Source organism: Sminthopsis crassicaudata, chromosome 1 (genome assembly GCF_048593235.1).
Source record: "Sminthopsis crassicaudata isolate SCR6 chromosome 1, ASM4859323v1, whole genome shotgun sequence".
Lineage (NCBI taxonomy): Eukaryota > Metazoa > Chordata > Mammalia > Dasyuromorphia > Dasyuridae > Sminthopsis > Sminthopsis crassicaudata.
Window position 1 is genome coordinate 246,283,672 of NC_133617.1, and position 20,281 is coordinate 246,303,952.

Consider the following 20,281-nt stretch of genomic DNA (forward strand, 5'->3'; position numbering starts at 1 on the left):
GCATTTAGGCCATTTTTAAGATATCATCTAATTTCTTCTACATATAACTTAGATAATTCTTCACCTAACTCCTAATTTTCCTAATCATTCTAGGAATTTGTGATGTTATTGGGATAAGTGTATTTCTGACTAGCTTGATCTAGTTCTTTTTAACCCATGAGTTCCTTTTAAAGAGATAGTATGTCATAGAGGATAAAATGTTAGACTTAAAGCCAAAAAGATCTAGGGTCAAATCCAGCTTCTGCAACTATGTCACATGACCAGGTCATTTCAGCCTCAATTTCCTTATCTGTAAAATGGGAATAAAGGCAGTTAGGGGGAATTTGAGCAAGTCATTAACCTTGCTTGCCTCAATTTCCTCATCTGTAAAATGAATTGGAGAAGGAAATGCAGAATATTCCAATATCTTTCCCAAGAAAACCCCAAATGGGGTCAAGAAGAGTCAAACACGACTATGTGATTAAACAGCAATAAAAACTCAGGAGATTGTTGTGAGATTAATAATAAAGTTTTAGAGCTGGAAAAGTTCTTAATCTCATTTAATCTTCTCATTTTATGAATGTAGAAAGTATAAGTGACTTGTCTGAAATCACACAGGGAGTAAACAAGAGATGAGATTTAAAACCAGGTCCCTTGCCTCCAAAGGCAGCATTTTTTCCACTAGAGCACTTTGATTTAAATGAAATAATGTATTCAAAATGCTTTCCAAACTCTAAAGCATCCTTTTCAAAATGTTCCCTGGTAGAGCTAAAATTCCCTATTAGATAGGGAATTAAAATGTAAGTTAAAAAACCTGATACTGAACTACCTACCAATAAATGTTAGCAAGTTACTCATGAGAAATATCACAAATAATTAAGCCTCTCTATGACTTAATTTCTTCATCCATTAAATGAAAATAACTTTTGCTTGTAAGCAATTGCAAATTCCAGTTTCTTTAATCATAAGTTCATAAACAAAGATGTATAAGGAACTTTAGAGGCAATCTAATCCAATCCTCTATTTTACAGATGAGACTCAAGCCTGAAAGTTTAAGTGTCTTGTCCAAGATCACACAAATAGCAAATATTAGGAGGAAAATTTGAATTAAGTTCCTTTGATTCCACAATCTTTCCATTGCAGTATGGTAGATGCGATATTATTTTAAAATCCAAAAAGTAATTCTAAATAATCTCTGAATTTTACCTTTGAAACCCTTCAAAAAAGTCAGACACGGGACATTTTGCTTTCATAGAAATAAAGCAATATAAAAGTTAATGTTCAACTAAAATTTTAATGAGTAGGAAACAAAGATTTGAAACATACAGATCATGGCTCGTGTGGTTGTCTTTTATTAATGAAGAAGTTTATTAAACATTTAACTACTCTTAAAGTCTTTCATTATTGTGTAATATAGTCATTTGGAAGAAGATTAAATAACTAGATAATTCAGCTTTAAGTTGGGTACCAATTAAAATCATCTCTCTTCCATCTTCTTTCACCTCTAGTTCAGAACCTTAGATAGGTAATAGATTGGTGCTGTTTATAAATGCATCTTCTGAAGATTCATATAAGATCCCAAATGTCTTGAACAGTGATTTTTGTTGGTTTCGAAAAGATAAAGTTTTCCTAACTTGTCTAGTTCAAAAGTGCAAAGGCTATTCACAGACCCATTAATCCCACTCTCATTGACACAAAGAACTTTGACCTGCTGTTTCCAACCTGAGCCTGCGTTCTCCCTTCCTTAAGCAGTCCCCAGAATCCATGACCCCCCAGAGATAACATATTGATTCCACACTAGAATTGAGCTCACTGCAGCTCAGAATTCCTGAACTCAAGAAATACAATTACTTCTGCCTCCTTGACAGCACAGATTACAGAAATGTACCATCGTATTTGATGGGTCAATGTGATTTTATAACTTTCTGAAAAGTATGTCTATGTGTATGTTGTTGTTTTCAACTAATTCTCATATCTTAAAATCATATTTAAAGCAAAGGTGCATCTATTACTCTGTGAATATAGACACATGTATTAGTACAAATTTGTCTATATTTAAGTGGAGAAAGAAAAAAATACAAATTCTTAGCAAATAGTCTCATGTTTCTGCTCTTTGTCTTTGTGTCCCCAAAAAGAGAACAGTGCTTGGAATCATAGTAGGTACCCAAAAAGGATTTTTTGATTGATTGGTTCTCTCTAGGTTAGAATTTTGTTTCATGTTAGATTAAGTAATCAACTAGCTTTTATTAAATATCTACTATGTACCAGATACTGTGCTAAGTGTTTAGATGACCAAAAAAGGCAAAATATAGTCATAGTTCTTAAGGAGCTCACAGTGGTGGTGGGGGAGACAAACTACAAGTAGCTATGTACAAACAAGGTAAATATAAGGCAAATTGCAGATAATCTCAGAAGGAAGGCACAAAGATTAAGGAATAATGGGAACATTTTGTTGTAGAAGGTTAGACTTTTGCTGAGATCTGAAGGAAGGCAGAGAAGTCTTCTAGCTAGACAGGTGATGAGGAGAAAGAGAGACCATTCCAGGAATGGGGGACGACTGGGGAAAATACTCAGAATTGAGAAATGGAGTATCATTGAAAGGAAAAAAGGTCATTATATCACATAGGATATGGGAAGAGGGAGAGAAAAAAGAGTGTTGTAAGTTATAAGCAGACTGGAAAAGCAAGAAGGGACCAGGTTATGGATGGATTTAAAAAATAAAATATAGGATCTTATATTTTATTCTGGAAGTATTAGGGACCACAGTAGGATGGATGATATGATCAGACAAGTATTTTAATAGTATCAATTTGATAGATATGGGACAAGGAGATCAGTCAGCAGACTATTGCAGTAGTCTAATAATGAGGTGATAAGGGCCTATATCAGGGTGATGGCAATGTCAGAAGAGAGTAGAGAAAATATGAGATTGTGAGAATGACTATACTTTTCTTTTTATATTCTAGCCTCTTGATTATGAAGAAATACAGAATATGCAGCTTAGCATTGGTGTTAGAAACAAAGCTGAATTCCATCATTCAGTTATGTCTCAATATAAAATAGAAGCAACTGTTATCTCAGTAGTAGTTGAGAATGTAATTGAAGGATCAGTATTTGCTCCAGCTTCTAAAACTTACATCATAACTAAAAATATGCACAAAAATGATGTCATTGGATCAATGGTAGCAACTGATCTGGACACAAGAGGACCTTCAAAAACAGTCAGGTAAGAAAGATGTCCAATTATAAGCATTTTTAAATATAAATGTATTTTTCCCAAATTGTTAATCTTGTGGAATTCTTCAAAATACAGATATGTAATGGGAACGAATCCTGGTGGCTTGCTAACAGTTAATGAAAGAACTGGCCAACTTATCCTGCAAAATACAATAACCAGAGATGTATACCAAAGGATTGGAGGACGCTATGAAGGAACCATTCTATCTATAGATGGTAAGAAAATATTTTCTAAAATTGTATAGCCTAAAAGTTCACTAATACAGTCATAATTACAGTGAAATAACAAAATATTCATCATTTCTCTTATAACCTTGCCCTTTAATGAGTTTCCAAATTAGTCAATATAGATTAGAACCATAAGAAATACAGATTTTTACATTTATGATAATATTTCACTAATGTAGAATCTGTAAATTTTACTGAATTTTTATTATACCAACTTATATAAACAAACAAAAACACAAAATAACCTTAAGTCCTGTGTAAGTTCATTTTCTCCCCATGGGCACAGAATATTCAAATTAAATAATTCTAACAGCTCAAAATTATTCCAATTATTGATGATGTAATATCTTTGTCTAATGACTAATGACTTGGCCCTCTACTAAGAGGACAGAGCCATATCCTTATTGGCATTTTTGTTCATTATAAAACAAGCATGCATAATAAAGATATAATAATTAATGGAAGGGCAGCTATGGAAAGGTAAATAAAATACTTATGGAATTGGTTTTTATGAAGTACCAAATACAATAATAAATAGGCAGTTGGAGAGGCAAGGCTCAAAGTGAGCAGAGAGCTCTCCCTTGCACTATATCAATAACTTTCTCACTAATCTCCTTACCTCAATTCTCTCCCAGTTCCACTTCATCTTCAACTCAACTGTCAAGATGATTTTTCTAAAATTTAGGCTTAGCCATTTTACCCTCTTGTTCAGTGAGCTCCACCGGCTTTCTGTTATCTACAGGATCAAATATAAAGATCTCGGTTTGTTTTTTTATTACCCTTCCTACTTTCCAGTTTGACCTCTCTTCATGAATTCTATCCCAGTTACAGTGGCTTACTTTCAAGTTTTCAAACTTGATGCTTCATAACCTATATGTGCTTATATACAGGTTGTCTCCCCTGCATGGAATGCTCACTCATTTATTTCCACCTCTTAATTTCCATAACTTTCTTCACGAATCATCTCATTTTCTATCATCTGTAGGAGGCCCTTCCAACTGCTGCCTTCTCCTTTCATATTATCTACATTTACTCTTTATATAACATATACATATAGAGTTATTTATATGTTATCTCCTCAATTAAAATATATGCTATTTGAGGAGAAGAGAGTGATTGGGGGGATAGTTGCCCTTTCTTTTTATCCCCCTAAATATTTTTGAGCTGCCTTAAATTACAGATTCACTCAAGTATCAAAGACTAAAAATAAAGCAACACAACTATAATTCTTAAGACTATTCCATATTTTTCCATTGACTGACCTTTCTTCTAATTAATTCTAATTAAGTTTTATTTGATAATAAACATGATAAATGATTATTACCCCCCCAAAAAAAAAGATCCTTTTGACCCAATACTAGAATAATTTTATTGCTGAATTTCTACAGCCTCTCCTCCAGATCTAGGTTATCTAAGTATATTCAACAGTATAAATATGAATGATTGAAACTGGAATAGTTAACAGAAATTCTGTCCTATTTTTCTCAACTTGCCCCACATCAAGTTGAGGCTCTTCTTTGGTCTAGATGCCTTATTGTTCTTTTGCTTTTACATACCCCTTACAGACCTATAGTTTTACTATGGTATTGTTTTAATTTGTAGATACTTGTAGGCAACTAAAGGGACTTTGCTGCCAAATATCCTATATTCTTGCTATCATTCTATCTAGTGTTATCTCTAACATGGCATTTTCTTCAGTTTAATTATATGATCAACAAATGAAATCATTACAATTCTTACACAAAAGTAAATTTCAATGAATATAAGACAAATGGTACCCATGTTTGTTTTTGTTTTTTAGATAGAAATTTTGTTTTTCTGAGAAATTTATCTATCTGTGCAGTTAATGTCACTTAAGTTTTAAAACATATTTGAACCACCATTCAGATTCAGGAAATAAGGTACAACTATAATTCAAATTTTATTTGGATTCAATTCTGATTGTGCCAAATTTATTCAATATGAGTCAACTTGTTTAAAGTTATTTTGGAACAAGTAAGTAAATTGATGCTATCACAAGATGTCAGGTTCAAAGTTGTGGTATAGATTTAGGTGCAACTCTCTCCTTTAGTAGAGTTATAATTTCCATTTGCAAAATCAGAAAGACTTAGCCATCTTTATGGAATAAGGATCTCCTTGCTTCAGATGAAGCATGTTTCTATTTCCTTTGATGATTTTTATGAGAGACAAGCCTTTAGGACAGAGGATGCTTTGCTGCTACAGCTAGTTTTTAATTACACTTCTAGAGGAGCCCCTTATAATCTCAGTGAGAATTTGGTTCTTTAGACAGCTGTGAAAATCTAAACAGATAATGAGCATATACTCAGAACTTCAGATCTGTCTTGAGAAACTTTCAAAAAGAAATCTATTCAGGTGTTAATGTACAAAAGAATATAAAAGAAACTGGCAATTTTGTGGAAATCAATTAATCAATGTCTTTATTAAGCATCTGATATGTGCTAAATGCTGAAAATATATGTACAGAGCTTCCAATTAATTTCATCATAACTTTGAAAAAAAACAATAAATAAGCTAATAGATAAATACTTTGGTGTGGCAACTGTATTTTACATGTGATGTTGCTTTAATATCTTATCATTTCAGATACTCTCCAAAGAACTTGTACTGGCACCATTCTTCTTGATTTAAGCCAATTGGAAGGAGGAATCAATGATGGCTCTGGTGGTGGAAATGGTGGTGGAAATGGTGGTGGTAATGGTGGTGGTAATGATGGTGGTAATGGTGGTGGTAATGGTGGTGGTGGTAATGATGGTGGTGGTGGTGGAGATGGAGGTGGTGGTGGAGATGGAGGTGGTGAAGGTAGAGAAGACGGCAACACTCCAGAAACCAACACGGATAGCAATGGAGACAAGGGTAATGAAGATATCAATACCAACACTAATGGTCCCCATGTGGGACCCTACCCGGCTCTTGGAGATAATGTACATCTTGGTCCTGCAGGCATTGGACTGCTTGTCATGGGTTTCTTGATACTTGGGTGTAAGTATTTAATTTATTTATCCAGTGTCTATAGAGGAGCATGTTTTCTGTTTCTCTATTAAACTTCACCTCATATTTCTTTACCATCTATTAATATTTGAAGTATATGCTACTTAATATGGAAGAAATAGGAGTGTCTGATAGTGGAAATAACTAGAAAAATGTTGACTTTTAAAGAGAGGTAGGTGCCTCTAGTAAATACTTTCTTTGACTCTGTATTCTGTTACTCCATAAAATAGAAATATTATTTTCATTTAAATTATAGACATTGTATTTGTTTCTGATGTTAACTGATTTTTTACTATATATTTCTTACTTTTAAAGCTAGTTGCAATTCACTAATTCATTTAAAAAACATGAAGTATTAAGATCCTTCTCTGTGCAGGCAACTAGGAGAAGCTAGTAGATAGAACACTGGAGATACAAGAAGTCAAATCTGGCCTCAGATAACTTATAATTGTGTGACCATAGGACAAGTCACTCAATTGTTGCCTATCTCAGTTTCCTCAACTGCAAAATGGAAATAATAATAGCACCCACTTTCCAGTGCTGTTGTAAGAATCAAATGAGACATTATTTATTGATAAAATGCCTGGAACAAAGTACTTTGTAAATGCCTATACCCCATCTATATTATACCAGATCCTGTGAGGAATGCAGAAAAAATAAGATAGGATTCCAGCCTACAAGAAAATTAGAGACTAATAGAAGAGAAAAGATGTAGGCAAGTAGCTAAGAATATAAAATATAGTGCAAAAGTATAAAATGGATTAAAACAAGGTGTATTCATTTAAAAAAAAGTATTGTTTCTTGTTTGACTATCCAGGAAGTTTATTTCATAAACATAAACAATCCTTGAACTTTTGTTAAATTTTTGACAGAGAATAGATTGTGATATTTCATAGAAGAAGTTTGTATAATTAACAAAAGTGAGCTTTGGACTTCATTTATTCCAATGCTACATTATTATGAATTAGCAAGAGTTCAGTGGATAAAGAAATTCCTGGAGTAGCTGGAGAATTGGTCTAGGTCATGATGAATTATTAGGATTTCAATCATGAGTAGAAGAGAAGAGCATTGCCATTTAAAAGAAAGAGATGCAGCATGTGCAAAGACATGAAGGTATGAATGATCATGACATATTTGAAAAGGCAGTGAAAAGACTGGAAAAGACTGACTTAAAGATTGGGTTTTAAAGACAAATGACAGATTGGTTTGATAGGTAGGTAGATATCAAATTTTCATCGGCCTTGAAGAACAAGGTTTTGTACTTAATGAGACAAACTAGAGAGAAGCATCTTGAGTTCTCAAAAAGGGTGTGAATTGATGGCAGGAGTATTAAAAATGGCCACCCTGTACTATAATGGATTTGAACGTAGTCAGTGACAGAAGCTTAAATTAATTCCAGTGTTTGAAATATTTCAAAGGGTTTTTTCATCTTTTAATAGCAATTTCAGAGCAAAATGTGTTGACTATGAAGCTTTCTCAGTTAACAAAATATAATCTTAATTAAAAAAAATCTGTTTCCATGAAAACATAAAACTATTGCTAATTGCAATCTATTTCTACTTTTCTTTGCTAGTGGTTCCATTTTTGTTGATAGCATGTGACTGTGGGGGTACCAGTGGTGTGGGAGGAGGTTTTGAACCTGTTCCAGAGTGTTCAGAAGGTGCAATCCATTCCTGGGCAGTAGAAGGACCTCAGCCCGATGTAAGTACTGATCTTGTAGAAATGCCCTTTGCAATTCAGCTGAAAACTGAATTCTAAACAAATAATTAAGTCAGAATGCTAAGTAGATCACTTTTTTTCTCTGCACAATTTGGAAAGAAAAAAGATATGATTCTTACCAATTGCTCAGGTAGGAGGAAGAAAATATTGAATACTTTGCAAAGAGTTGAAACCTCAGACAGTAAAGACAATTAATAATTGGAACAGAATAAAATGTATACCTCATAAGTCAGGATACAGTTCTTCAGTCTTGTAAGGGTCTAATCCACTCAAATTTTGTTTTTTTTAAATATATGACTTATTAATTTCTTTATTAAATTCACCTTGAAGAAGGATTTGTTTAATTTGTAGGTTAATTATGAATTAACCTACAAACATACTAAATTGTATTAAATTGAACTAGGACCAGTTATTTCAATGGAGAAATGTCACTGATCCTTATGCTATTTTTAGCATCTCAGTATTGTAAGTCATGACAATCACTTGTTGCTTACCTAAATGCTAGGGAATTCAAATGATTTTTTTTATCATCAAGATTGCTTTAAAATATTACATAATTATAAATGAAAATATTTATTTTTGGAAAAGCTCTGCTGTTATATCTAAATCTTTTAACAAACTTGCGAGATTTCTCCCCTCATATTATACCATAATTTTACTATTAGGCAATTCAAAAAAGAAATAACACTGTATATAGGGTAAAAATGTATCACATGCATATCTCCTTTTTGTGATTCACATTTTTAAAATTTTGCTGCTTACATATTTTTATATAGTTAGGATAATAATTTATAGAGAAGACAATTGAAGAGAGGAAAGTTTATAAAAGATTCTGAAAAAAAAAGTCAGAAATGCAGCAGTCCACATTTACTAAAATCTAGTGGGCATGAATTTTCCTGTTGGGTCCTGGCAAAGGATAGGAGTAGGGATAAAGAAAAACAAAATAAATAGAAGAAATAGCTCATTATTTCAAGAAACTAACAATGTAATTGGAGAGATGGAACATATTCAAACTGGAAAATGATTTTAATGCAAAGAAAATTAATACAGATTAATACAAAATTAATAGATTAAAATGACTAAATGACTTATCAGCATAGGATTAAGTTAATCAGGAAAAATTTCCTAAATGAAGTTAAAGAATAGAGGGTTTCAAAGCTTCTTATGTACCTCAATAAGTTTATATATTATTTAAATATGAGAGTGATATAGTGTAAAGATTGCTGGCTCCCAGATGAGGAAGACATGGATTCAACATTGTCTCTATGTGATTAAAAATAGTTATGTGATATGGGCAAGTCATTTAATTTTTGCAGTGAATCAGATAGCCTTTAAGACTCCAAGACTGAAGTTGCACAAGTAGGGCTTATCTGCACTGACAGAGGGAGTTTCCTCACTGGAAGATCCTAATGCCAAATGAAGATGTAAATCTAATCATCATAAAAAGACATCTTAAGAATCTAAGGGAAATAGCGGGGAAGAGGGGGGGGGAAACAAAGAATATGAAATATATAATGGAAAAATCAATTTTTGTTGTTGCCAAAAGGAAAAAAAAATAATGGTTTCCTTTCCTTTAGGATATAAACAACATCTGTGTGCCAGTTATACCAGTGATAGATGCTACTGGAAATATGAATGAATGTATTGATACCACTGGTAAGTAAGATACAAATGTATTTTATATTATAAACTTTAAATAGTGAGGAAAAATGCTTATTTTTTTATTGTCGAGGCCAGATCACATTTTCATTTTAAAATTTTAGTAGCTTTTATTTTTAAGATTTTTTTATGGTACATAATTTGTCTCTGGAGAAACTATTTTTAGTTTTATTCTTTCATACCCCATTGTTCTGTAATCTCAGCCCCAAGGCTTCAGGAATAAGCTGGTAAATGTGTAACAACAACAAACTGTGTACACACAAAAAAAATGTGTAACTGTGATTTGAAGTGGAGTGGGGGCTAGGAGCTAGGGAGGGAAGATCTATGTACAAAATAAGTATAAGTTTAATTTGCATTATTAACATTTTTTCCAACACTTTCAGATTAAACTTTCTGTATAGCCAATCAATAAAATAAATCAAGTCCTGGTTTAGAATTTGTTGATTTCCAAAGCATAAATGCTAAAAATGAAAATATTTAAGATATGCTTCCATGAGCTGGTTTTGTGCTGCCTCCAACACATTCCTAGGCTACTCCTTCCAATAATGAAGATCATATCACATCTATACCTTCTCATCCTGAATCATTTTGTCATATCCTCCCCTAAATCCTCTTTAAGGGTCCATCCAGAGTGCTGCAGTTATTCTTTTAGTCTCTATTCTTGACATTGAGTAAGATTACCACAGGAGTGATCTATCAGTTATTCCATATTCTCATTCCTTAAACAAGTCAATTCCATTTGTTCTCATGTCCCTGCTGACACCAATTTCATAGCTTCTTCTGTGAAAAATCTACCTTGGTAATATGCTGTAACCTACTCATGCCTACTGCAAACCATACATTGTCCTTTGAAAGAGCCATAATGTTAACCCTTTGAAGACCATGGTATTTAAGGTAAACCTTATATTTAACATTTTATTAACATAAGGTTAACATTATACTTAACATTTTGAAATCATATCTATGAAGGGAGGGGCATATTGATAGAATTCTAGATGAGGAAACAGGAAAATCTGATCTCAAATCCTGGACATAATTAGCTAAATAAGTCATTTAATTGTTCTCATCCCCACTTTTCTCATCTACAAAATGGGGAGAATTAGCATCTACCTCACACGGTTGTTATGAGAATCAACTGTAACATATATAAAATGCTTTACAAACTTTAAAATGATGGTATGTGAATGTTAATATTATTATTAGGGCCAGGTAGAGGAGGGGAAGTATAGAACATTATAGATGATCTGTTTTGTTTTCAAATTATAAACATTTGGAGATTAATTCCATTCTGTGAGGGATCACTTGTTATGAAGTAAAAAGTAACAGATAATGATGTCACTTAAAAATATATGAAATGTGCTCCCCCTATAATACACCCTCCCCAAACACTTCTTTATTTTTAATTGTGGTTTTAACTAATGAAAAATCTATTCTCACCCACCCTGTGGAAAAAAAAAGAAAAATATTATTCTTATAATGTAATCAAGCCAAACAAATTTCCTCATTGGTAGCAAACAAAAATATTTGTGTCCTATTCTGTACTCAAAAACTATCCAGTCTTAGTCAGGAAGTACCTAGTATGTCATCATCAGTTCTCTGGAATCACAGTTTTAGAGCTGAAATAGACCTCAGTAATCATTGAATGCATGCCCCTTATGCTACAAAAAAAGAAACTTATTCAAGATTACTAAATAGTAGCAGAGTGGGGATTAGTACTGATTCCATAATTAACATTCTTTCTATTATGCTACTCTGCTACTAGGTTCTGCCTCAGTGGAAGTATTCAGAGAATAAGGAATCATTTTTATCTCTTTTTTTTCCTCATCTAAAGCCTAGATTCTTAAATTGTGGTTCACAACCCCATGGCGGGGACAGTCTTGTAACTGAATGAGAGGGTTGCAAAATTATGATTTATTATTAGTAAATTTTTATCTGTATACCTATTCTATGTATATATCTGGGATCACTTAAAAATTTCTCAGGTAAAATGGGGTTGCAAGTGGAAAAAGTTTAAGAAGCCCTGGAAAGTATTCTAATTTGGGCATGAATAGACTAGATGGTCTATGAAATTCTGTGATTCTGAATTTGTAATAGTATTTCACTTTTTTGCACATGATGATTTTGTCTTTCTTCATCTAAGTTTGTTTTTAAATACTCATGAATGTGTTATACTTCTCTTGATAAACAAAGTATTTCTGTAAGTTTCTTTGGAGTCTAAACATTTAAATTAATAATCCTTTTAGGAGTTTATACAAATGAATATGGAGAAAGAGAAATGGGAGATCTAGGAGAAGGAGGAATGGGAACATCAAGATATGAACTATCAACTGGAGTAAAAACATCTGCAGTCCCTGAAGTATGTCAAGGATATTCTGGAACATTAAGAAGGAATTCCATGAGAGAATGTAGAGAAGGAGGCCTGAATATGAACTTCATGGAAAGCTACTTCTGCCAGGTAATGAACATAATAGCAGCTTCTGCTTTATTTATGGCTCTATCAGAATAAGCATATAAATGGCATTTCCACAACACGTGATCACGTCCTATTCTATTCAACTCTAATATTATGATTAGACTTTATCAGATGGAAAAGTGAATAGCATGATTATAGTGGGAAGGTGATATTAGGACAGCCATGTCAAATCCTCCCCCCTAACCAATTGGCCCTAGGCTCAAAAATAAACTCTTCTCTCTTTGGCTTTTAAAGCCAAACCAGAATCCAACTTATTTTTATAAACCTATTATATTACTCCCCTTCCTACATTCTACATTCCTGACAAACTGACCTTCACTCAATCTCATACCCATGGCACTCCATCTCCTACCTTCCACCTCCACCCTTTTAACTATCTTTCTTCCTTGTGTCTAATGCACTTGGGAGCCATTGCAGTTTAGAGAGTAACAAACTGCACTTTGGCAACTGGAAGAGGCAGTGAGATGGAGATAGATTCAAAGCAAGATGAATTGAGTCCATTGCAATATTTAAGTTAAAGTTATAGACCTGAATTTGAGTTTTGGCTCTTTGGATAGAGAGAAGATAGAGGCAAAATGCTATGGAGGTAGAAATGATAAGCTTTGGCTCCTGGTTGAAAATGTAGGGTGAAGTATGATAAAAGGATAGATATAAGGGAAAAATAAATTTCTGTTTCAGATAGATTGAATTTGAAATGTCTGTAAACCCTCATTTTAAATGTCTGACAAGTTTCTGTTTTAGATATGTGGAATTTAACATATTTATGAAACCAGCACTTTTAAATGCCTGATAGACAGTTGGTGATACATGAAATGTAGCTTGACAGAGACTTGGATTGGATATGGAGTTCTTAGATATCCCTGTAGACAGATAATAATTAAACTCATAAAAACTAACAAAGCCACCAAGTGAGAGAGCATACAGAGGAAAGGAGAAGAGAGATCAGAGCTTGGGGTATACCTAGAGTTAGATCTGATGATATGAATGATGAACTAACAAAAGAGGCTGAGGAAGAATAGGAAAACCAGCAGAGAACAATATCAGAGAACAGATAAAATACCTAAGAGAAAGATATCAACAGTAAATTCTGCAGAGAGGTCAGAAATAATGAAAACTAGAGAAACAGAAATAATGAAAACTAGAAAAAAAAGGCCAAGAGACTGGTCACTTAACCCTTTGGACCTCAGTTTCCTCTGCTGTAAAATAAGAGAGCTAGACAAAATGACCTCCAGGATTCTTTCTAAGTTCTGAATCTATCACCTATGATATCCCTTCATCAGCTATGTATCCTAAAAATTTTTTTTGTATGCTAAAATTCTTATAGAACTATGCTTCTCATATATTTATCATGTATTATTATGGATTTTGCTTATTTATTTAAATGCCAAATCTCTGCTGCTAGATTGGACATTCTTCATTTTTTAAAATAGTTTTTATTTACCAGATATATGCATGGGTAATTTTACAACATTAACAATTGCCAAACCCTTTGTTCCAATTTTTCCCCTCCTTTCCCCCTCACTCAGATGGCAGGTTGACCAACACATGTTAAATATGTTAAAGTATAAATTAAATACAATATATGTATTCATGTCCAAATAGTTGTTTTGCTGTACAGAAAGAATCAGACTTTGAAATAGTATACAATTAGCCTGTGAAGGAAATCCAAAATGTAGGCGGACAAAAATAGAGGGATTGGGAATTCTATGTTAGATTGCATATTCTTTAAAAGAAGAGATTAGTTCTAATTTTACCTCTGAATATAGTGTTTTGCATGTAACATATGTTTTTTTAAATAAGGGGATGGGGTTGGTGAAGAAGAAAGAGCTAGAAGGAGGTAAAGAAAAGAGGTATCTTAAAAATTAGCCATTTGAAAGATTTTTTAAAAAAAATTCTCATTTATCATTTGTTTTAAGAAATTAGTTAAAAAAAAAAAACAGAAAAAGGGACAGTTTAACATGTTTAAAAGTATAACTTGTTTATTTTTTCTTTTACACATTTAGAAAGCATTTGCCTATGCTGATGAAGATGAAGGTAGACCATCAAATGATTGTTTACTTATTTATGATATTGAAGGGGTTGGCTCTTCTGCTGGCTCTATCGGCTGTTGTAGTTTCATTGGAGAAGATGAGGATGACAGCTTCTTGGATACTTTGGGGCCGAAATTTAAGAAATTGGCAGATATAAGCCTGGGAAAAGAAATCGATTCCTATCCAGATGTTGATCATACCTGGCCACCAGAGAACACTGAACCCAGTTGTCCTCCCCAGGGAAATGATATTCCTGTTGGACACCCACCAATGTCTCCACATTTTGGTACCACCAAAATTGTTTCTGAGAGCACCTATCCCTCTGGGCCTGGTGTTCAGCATCCTGTACCGATACCTGATCCTCTGGGCTATGGAAATGTTACAGTGACTGAGTCATATACTACTACTGGGTCCCTGCAGCCCCAAGTACCTATTCATGATCCTCGGAATAGCTCAAACGTTGTGGTAACAGAAAGGGTGGTAGGGCCCATTTCTGGCTCCGATTTTCAGGGAATGTTAGATCTAACTGATTTCAGAGAAGGATCTAATGTTGTAGTGACAGAGAGGGTAATTGCACCAAATTCAAGACTACCTACCTCCTTGAATATCTATGATCCCAGAGATACATCAAATGTGGTAGTGACTGAAAGAGTAATTAGACCAACTTCTGGCCTGATGGGCAATCTAAGTATTCATCCTGACTTATCCAATGCCCATAATGTAGTTGTTACAGAGAGGGTTGTTTCAGGTGCCGGAGTAACTAGTGGTGGTGTTAGTGGTATGGTTGGCAGTAATGTGAGCAGAGGAGGTATTACAATGAGTGGGGCAGGTGTAAGCATGAGTGGAGGTGGAATAGGTCTGAGTGGATCTGGCATAAACGGTGGAGGCATTGAAATGAGCAGCCTGGGAAGTGGGGGAGCTGGCTTGAGTAGTGTGGGTCTGAACAGCAGTAATCTGGGTGGCAGTTCTACACTTGGTCATGTGAGGAATTCTGATCATTTTAACCAGACCATTGGATCATCCTCCCCAAGTACAACTAGAAGCCGGATCACAAAATTCAGCACCATACAATATTCTAAGTAGTGAATGTATCTGAACCTTTTTCTGTGGTAATCATGACCAAAATTTAGCTATTTCACCCCACACCAAAATAGCATATCAGGGTTATTTATGATGCATATCTAGACCCTTAAATTATACTGAAGTGTAAAGGGGTGACCCTATAGTATCACAACAGGAGAGAAAGATCTTGTGACACTGTTCTCAGGAAAATTTCTCTTGGCTACAATTCAGTTGTTTCTTCTATTAGTGCTAATGAAAAGCTGAAAGTGGAATAGAGACATGAGGTAGATGTTGCTTTTATCTATATATGGCTTAGGTCATGTTCCAAATTTGGAATAAAGTAGGCCATAGTCATAAAGCATCATCTTTGTGCTTGGGGTTTTCATTGGTTAGCTTGCTCTGGATTGAATTTCCTGCCATAATGCTCTGGTAAAAGGGCACATGTACCATGATCATTCATTAAGGAAGAATTTGAATTTTGCAAAAAGCACTATTTTGCTTTCGTAGATAATATATATGGAAAAAATATACCATGTACTTGAGTAAAAGTTAACCACAATGTAATTCTTTTGGATGATATTGGATATCTATTTTAAGGATTCCCTAAATCTCCTCATCTTGATGGTAAAAAAGAGCTTTAACTAGAAAATAGGCCCTGGAAAGGAAAGCTGTATAGGAAAGTGATAATAGGAAGAGAATGTTTCAGAGCAAACCTGCCCATGTTGCTGGAATATAGGGACTTGGTATAACTTCCTTCAAAGTCTTCAGAGCCATCACAGCTCTAAGGACCCAAAGAAAGCCTTACATTTCCTAGCTAGTGATAAGCAGTGAGAACTGGAATTATTCCTTCTGTAAGCTCTGACTAAAGTAGCAGTAAAGGATGTTTGTGTTACAGAGTAATAGAGTCACAAGATTCCAGATGTACATCTTTATTTAATTCCTTCTCTTATCCACCATGGTTTGAGATTGTGAAAGAAAAATTTTAAAAAATAAATCTAGCAGGAATACTGCATTTGCATATTAAAAGAAGTCATGGTTGCTATTGCCACTCAAAACTAAATAACCTCTGTAATCAGTGACTTTGCACTACAATATCTCTTAATTATCATTTTCCTCAAGCATTATTTATGCATATCTAGTTCTTTATACATGTCTTCATACAAACATCTTACCACAATTTAGTTTACGAGGCTGAGAAAAATAAAATGCTCACCAGTACATCTGTTGGGGGGTAGGGGAGTACTGTGGGAATACCCAAGGGGACCTAGTCTGATACATGAAAAATATTAAACGGGGAACAATTAGAATGAAACTTTTCTGTACAGTATTTGCTTATAATGTTGGTGGCTTTGATTGAGCTTTAGGTCTCTCTCTGCCTTCTCTCTGACTTTTTGAAGGGTTTGACTAGGAACTTAAACTGTTGTCTTTTTTTGTTTGAATAAAAACATAATAGCACTGAACAAATCCAATTCCCTAATCCCCCATTTGGAATATTTTATCCTCAATCCCATTTCTCAGACATTGCTGATTTGAATTTCAATCACCCTTTGACCTGTCTTACACACTCCTTTTTTAAATTATTTTCCAAATGTTGACATGTGCTACTTTTATGCAGAAAATACAACAAAGGTCAGCAATGTCTTGTTTTTATTAAATTGTTTATGTATGGTTGCTATATAAATTGTTATGTAGTCAAAATTTCTAAAGCCTAATTAATAAAAAGTTAATATTATGTGCCTTGAGAAATGTAATTTTGAAAAATGCATCATACACTTGTATGATAGAAGAAAGATGTTTTTCTTAAAATATTCATATATCTTGGTATTGTTCCCAGTAAAATAAAATTGAGTGTATTAAAGTTTAAAAAAAAGTTATTTGCACTAGACTTGTGAATAAAATAAATAAAATTCTTTATTTAGCTTTTTTCTTAGCACACAGAATAAACAAGATGTCATGCTTATTCATTCTTTAAAAATACCAAGAATAGAGGTCCAGTTTCCAAAGCTGATCAAAAATTATTTTTAAGAATTTAAGCTCATTTATCTTTATTTGCTGTTTTTCCCTACCTTGGACATCTAACCTATAAGAATATTTGGAATTTAAAAAACAAACTGAAATACTTTTATTATTACTCTATTCACTATATAAAATATATCATAGTAACTCAAGGGGTACAGTCAACAAGTCGATAAATTTTATTAAGTAGATACTGTGTTAAGTGCTGCAGATAAAAAAAAGCTAAACATCTCTCAAGAGGACAGGCCAGTGGAGGAGAGAATACAAATAGCTATGTAAAAAACGGGGGAATTATCAACTGAGGGAAGGCATTAGAATTCTGGGGCATGAGAAAAGGCTTCCTGTCAAAGGTGAGATTTTATCTGAGACTTGAAGGAAGCCAGAAATTGTAAATGAAGAGAAAGGATTCCAGGAATGAAGGACAAGTGAAAATGCCTGGAGAAGGGAGCAGAGTCTTGTTTGAAGAGCTGCAAGAAGGCTGATTGTCAACAGATAATAGAGTACATGGAAGGGTGGAAGCACATAAGTAGACCAGAAAGATGGGGGAAGGGACCAAGTTATACTACTGAAATTTCCTTTTTGTTTTTCTCCCACTTTTGACTCAGCAATAACTTATGGGTAGATTATTTGGATAGTTAGATATCAAGCAGTAATTTAATGCCCATTATATGAGATACCCTTCCCCGCCTTGGGAGCAGGGGGAAATAAAAAACAACCTGAAGGCATCATTGGTGCATCCAGGTAATTTAGCATGAATCAAAATCATCTCCATGGAGCTTTCCTATGAATACAGAGTGGGATTGATATTGGAAGAATTTTTTTTTTTTTGAGAATGGAAGCAAATGTATCTATACATCTACATTATGGGATGTTTTCCCTTCCTTAGGAAAAAGTGTTATGACCATAGGAAATAAAAAGGGCTCTTTTCTTAGATTTAGAGCTGAAAAGGTCCTACAGTTCATATAGTAAAACCACCTGGTTTGACAGGTAATGAAAGTGTGACTTAGGTTAGGTGATTTGTCCAAGGTGACAAAGTAGCAGAGAACAACATTGCCTGTTTTTAATCCTATAAAAGTGTAATCCCTGGTATAGTTGAGGACTTGATTTACTTTCTATTCTTTCCCTCACATTTGATTCAGCAATAGCTGATAGACTGTTTAGAGAGACATAAAGCAGCAATTTAGGGCCTTCTATGTGGAGAAAAGCTAGCTAAGTTTGTTATGTAGGCTCCCAAACAATTTCCTTTTTTAGGCTACATTTATTTATTCTTGTTTTTTAAGTCTTGAAAAGTTTTGAGTTATGCTTCTGACCATTTGTAGCTTTGCTTACAATCATTTTAAACTATTTACATGTGCCTAATTTACAGACACACACAACTATTTTTGTTATCCCTTTAAGAGAAAATATTCTACCTTTCACCTTTATGCTAAATCATCTGTTTATTAGTCTTTAGGACAAAAAATCAATTTATGAAGAAAAGAAAAAGGATTTCAGACTAGTATCAGAATCTCAGATTAAATTATAAGCATTCCTTTCTATTTGTTCTATAAGTTATAAAAGGAGAGATAATAAGATCGAAAGGGAAAAGCATAATAAAAACTTTTGAAGTTAAAATTACTGCAATATAAGTTCCTTATTATCATTTGATATTAGGCAAAATAAGATTTTTAATATTAACTTTGACATTGAATTCCAGGTATATTGTCTACATATCACTTCTTCACTCTAAAAGCTAAAGATATGATTAATTATATTTGTACTGGCTTTGTTTTGTCCTCCATACAGGATCTCATTTCCTAAATATGGTCTAAATTCTGTCTTTGTCAGAATGTTTGAGTTTTATGAATTTGTGTAGGGTGACTTTCAGAATTCAGTGCAATTTAATGAGGAAATTTAAAGCCATTTGCCTAAACATTTGAATTTTTTCTTAATTTTCATTAATAAAATGAATTTTTTGAAATGATAAATGCAATTTATTCCTTACAATTCATGTCTGACACTAAATCTAGACCAATGTATTGATAATTAGTCAGGTCTTTCTCCTGCTGTTTTTATAGATTTATTTCTCAACAACTTTAACAGAAACCTAAGAAGTTGTAGAAATTATAGAGAGATATTTGAAAAAGGCCTTTGAAATTCTCTTTTAAACAAAATATTTAGCTAAGTTTAGTGAGACAATGTGATCTGTTTGAGAGAGAACCCCTCTTAGAGACTGTAAGAACAGTTTTAGGCCTGGTTCCTTGACCTTGGACAATTCCCCTTTCTAACCTAGCAACTCTCTAAAGCTTTTAAATTGCAGAACAAGTACCAGTCTGGGTTGGTAAAAGGGTATCCTCCCTAGGGAACTCCCTACAACAATGAAATCTAATAGGATAGACCCTGTCCAAGATATCCTTAGATACTTGGCAGGATCTATTATTAGCTTCCATATTCCCTCCAATGATACAAAGTAAAATCCATTCATGCCTGCCCCTGCCTATATTCATGATTCTCATCTATGGTTTCTTATAAATCCTCTTAAAAGAACCACCCAATATGCTAGTAACCTTGCACTCACACTCAAAATCTCTTGACATTTTATGGATAATAATAGAAAGCAAATACTGTCTTTTTGTTAGCTTTTATTCTCTCTGATTGAATGACTCACTTTTTCCCAGTCATAGTAAGCTAAGTATTAACTTTATTTTCTTTTGACCCAATATTCTCTACCACTACTTTGTACATATTTATTAGATGCTCAAGATTTGTTGAGTTTAGTTGATTTGATACCTGTTTAATTTTTTTTCTAGCTGTCTCAATGCAATAGAGTACACCAGTACATCTAATAAGGCATATTATAATTTGATTCCATGTCTAAGATTGTTTAATT

The 20,281-nt window shown here is 33.5% G+C and overlaps 1 protein-coding gene across 1 annotated transcript in view; it reads left to right on the forward strand.

Annotated features, from left to right (window-relative positions):
* Positions 1-17,266, forward strand: part of DSG1 (desmoglein 1) — a 35,582-nt gene extending 18,316 nt beyond the window's left edge. The window contains exons 9-15 of the mRNA XM_074277142.1: positions 2,946-3,205; positions 3,293-3,432; positions 6,049-6,444; positions 8,027-8,154; positions 9,750-9,828; positions 12,075-12,286; positions 14,308-17,266. Coding sequence (XP_074133243.1) covers positions 2,946-3,205; positions 3,293-3,432; positions 6,049-6,444; positions 8,027-8,154; positions 9,750-9,828; positions 12,075-12,286; positions 14,308-15,417 — 2,325 coding nt within the window. The 3' untranslated portion in view covers positions 15,418-17,266. The remainder of the gene's footprint in view (positions 1-2,945; positions 3,206-3,292; positions 3,433-6,048; positions 6,445-8,026; positions 8,155-9,749; positions 9,829-12,074; positions 12,287-14,307) is intronic.
* The last annotated feature ends 3,015 nt before the right edge of the window (positions 17,267-20,281 follow it).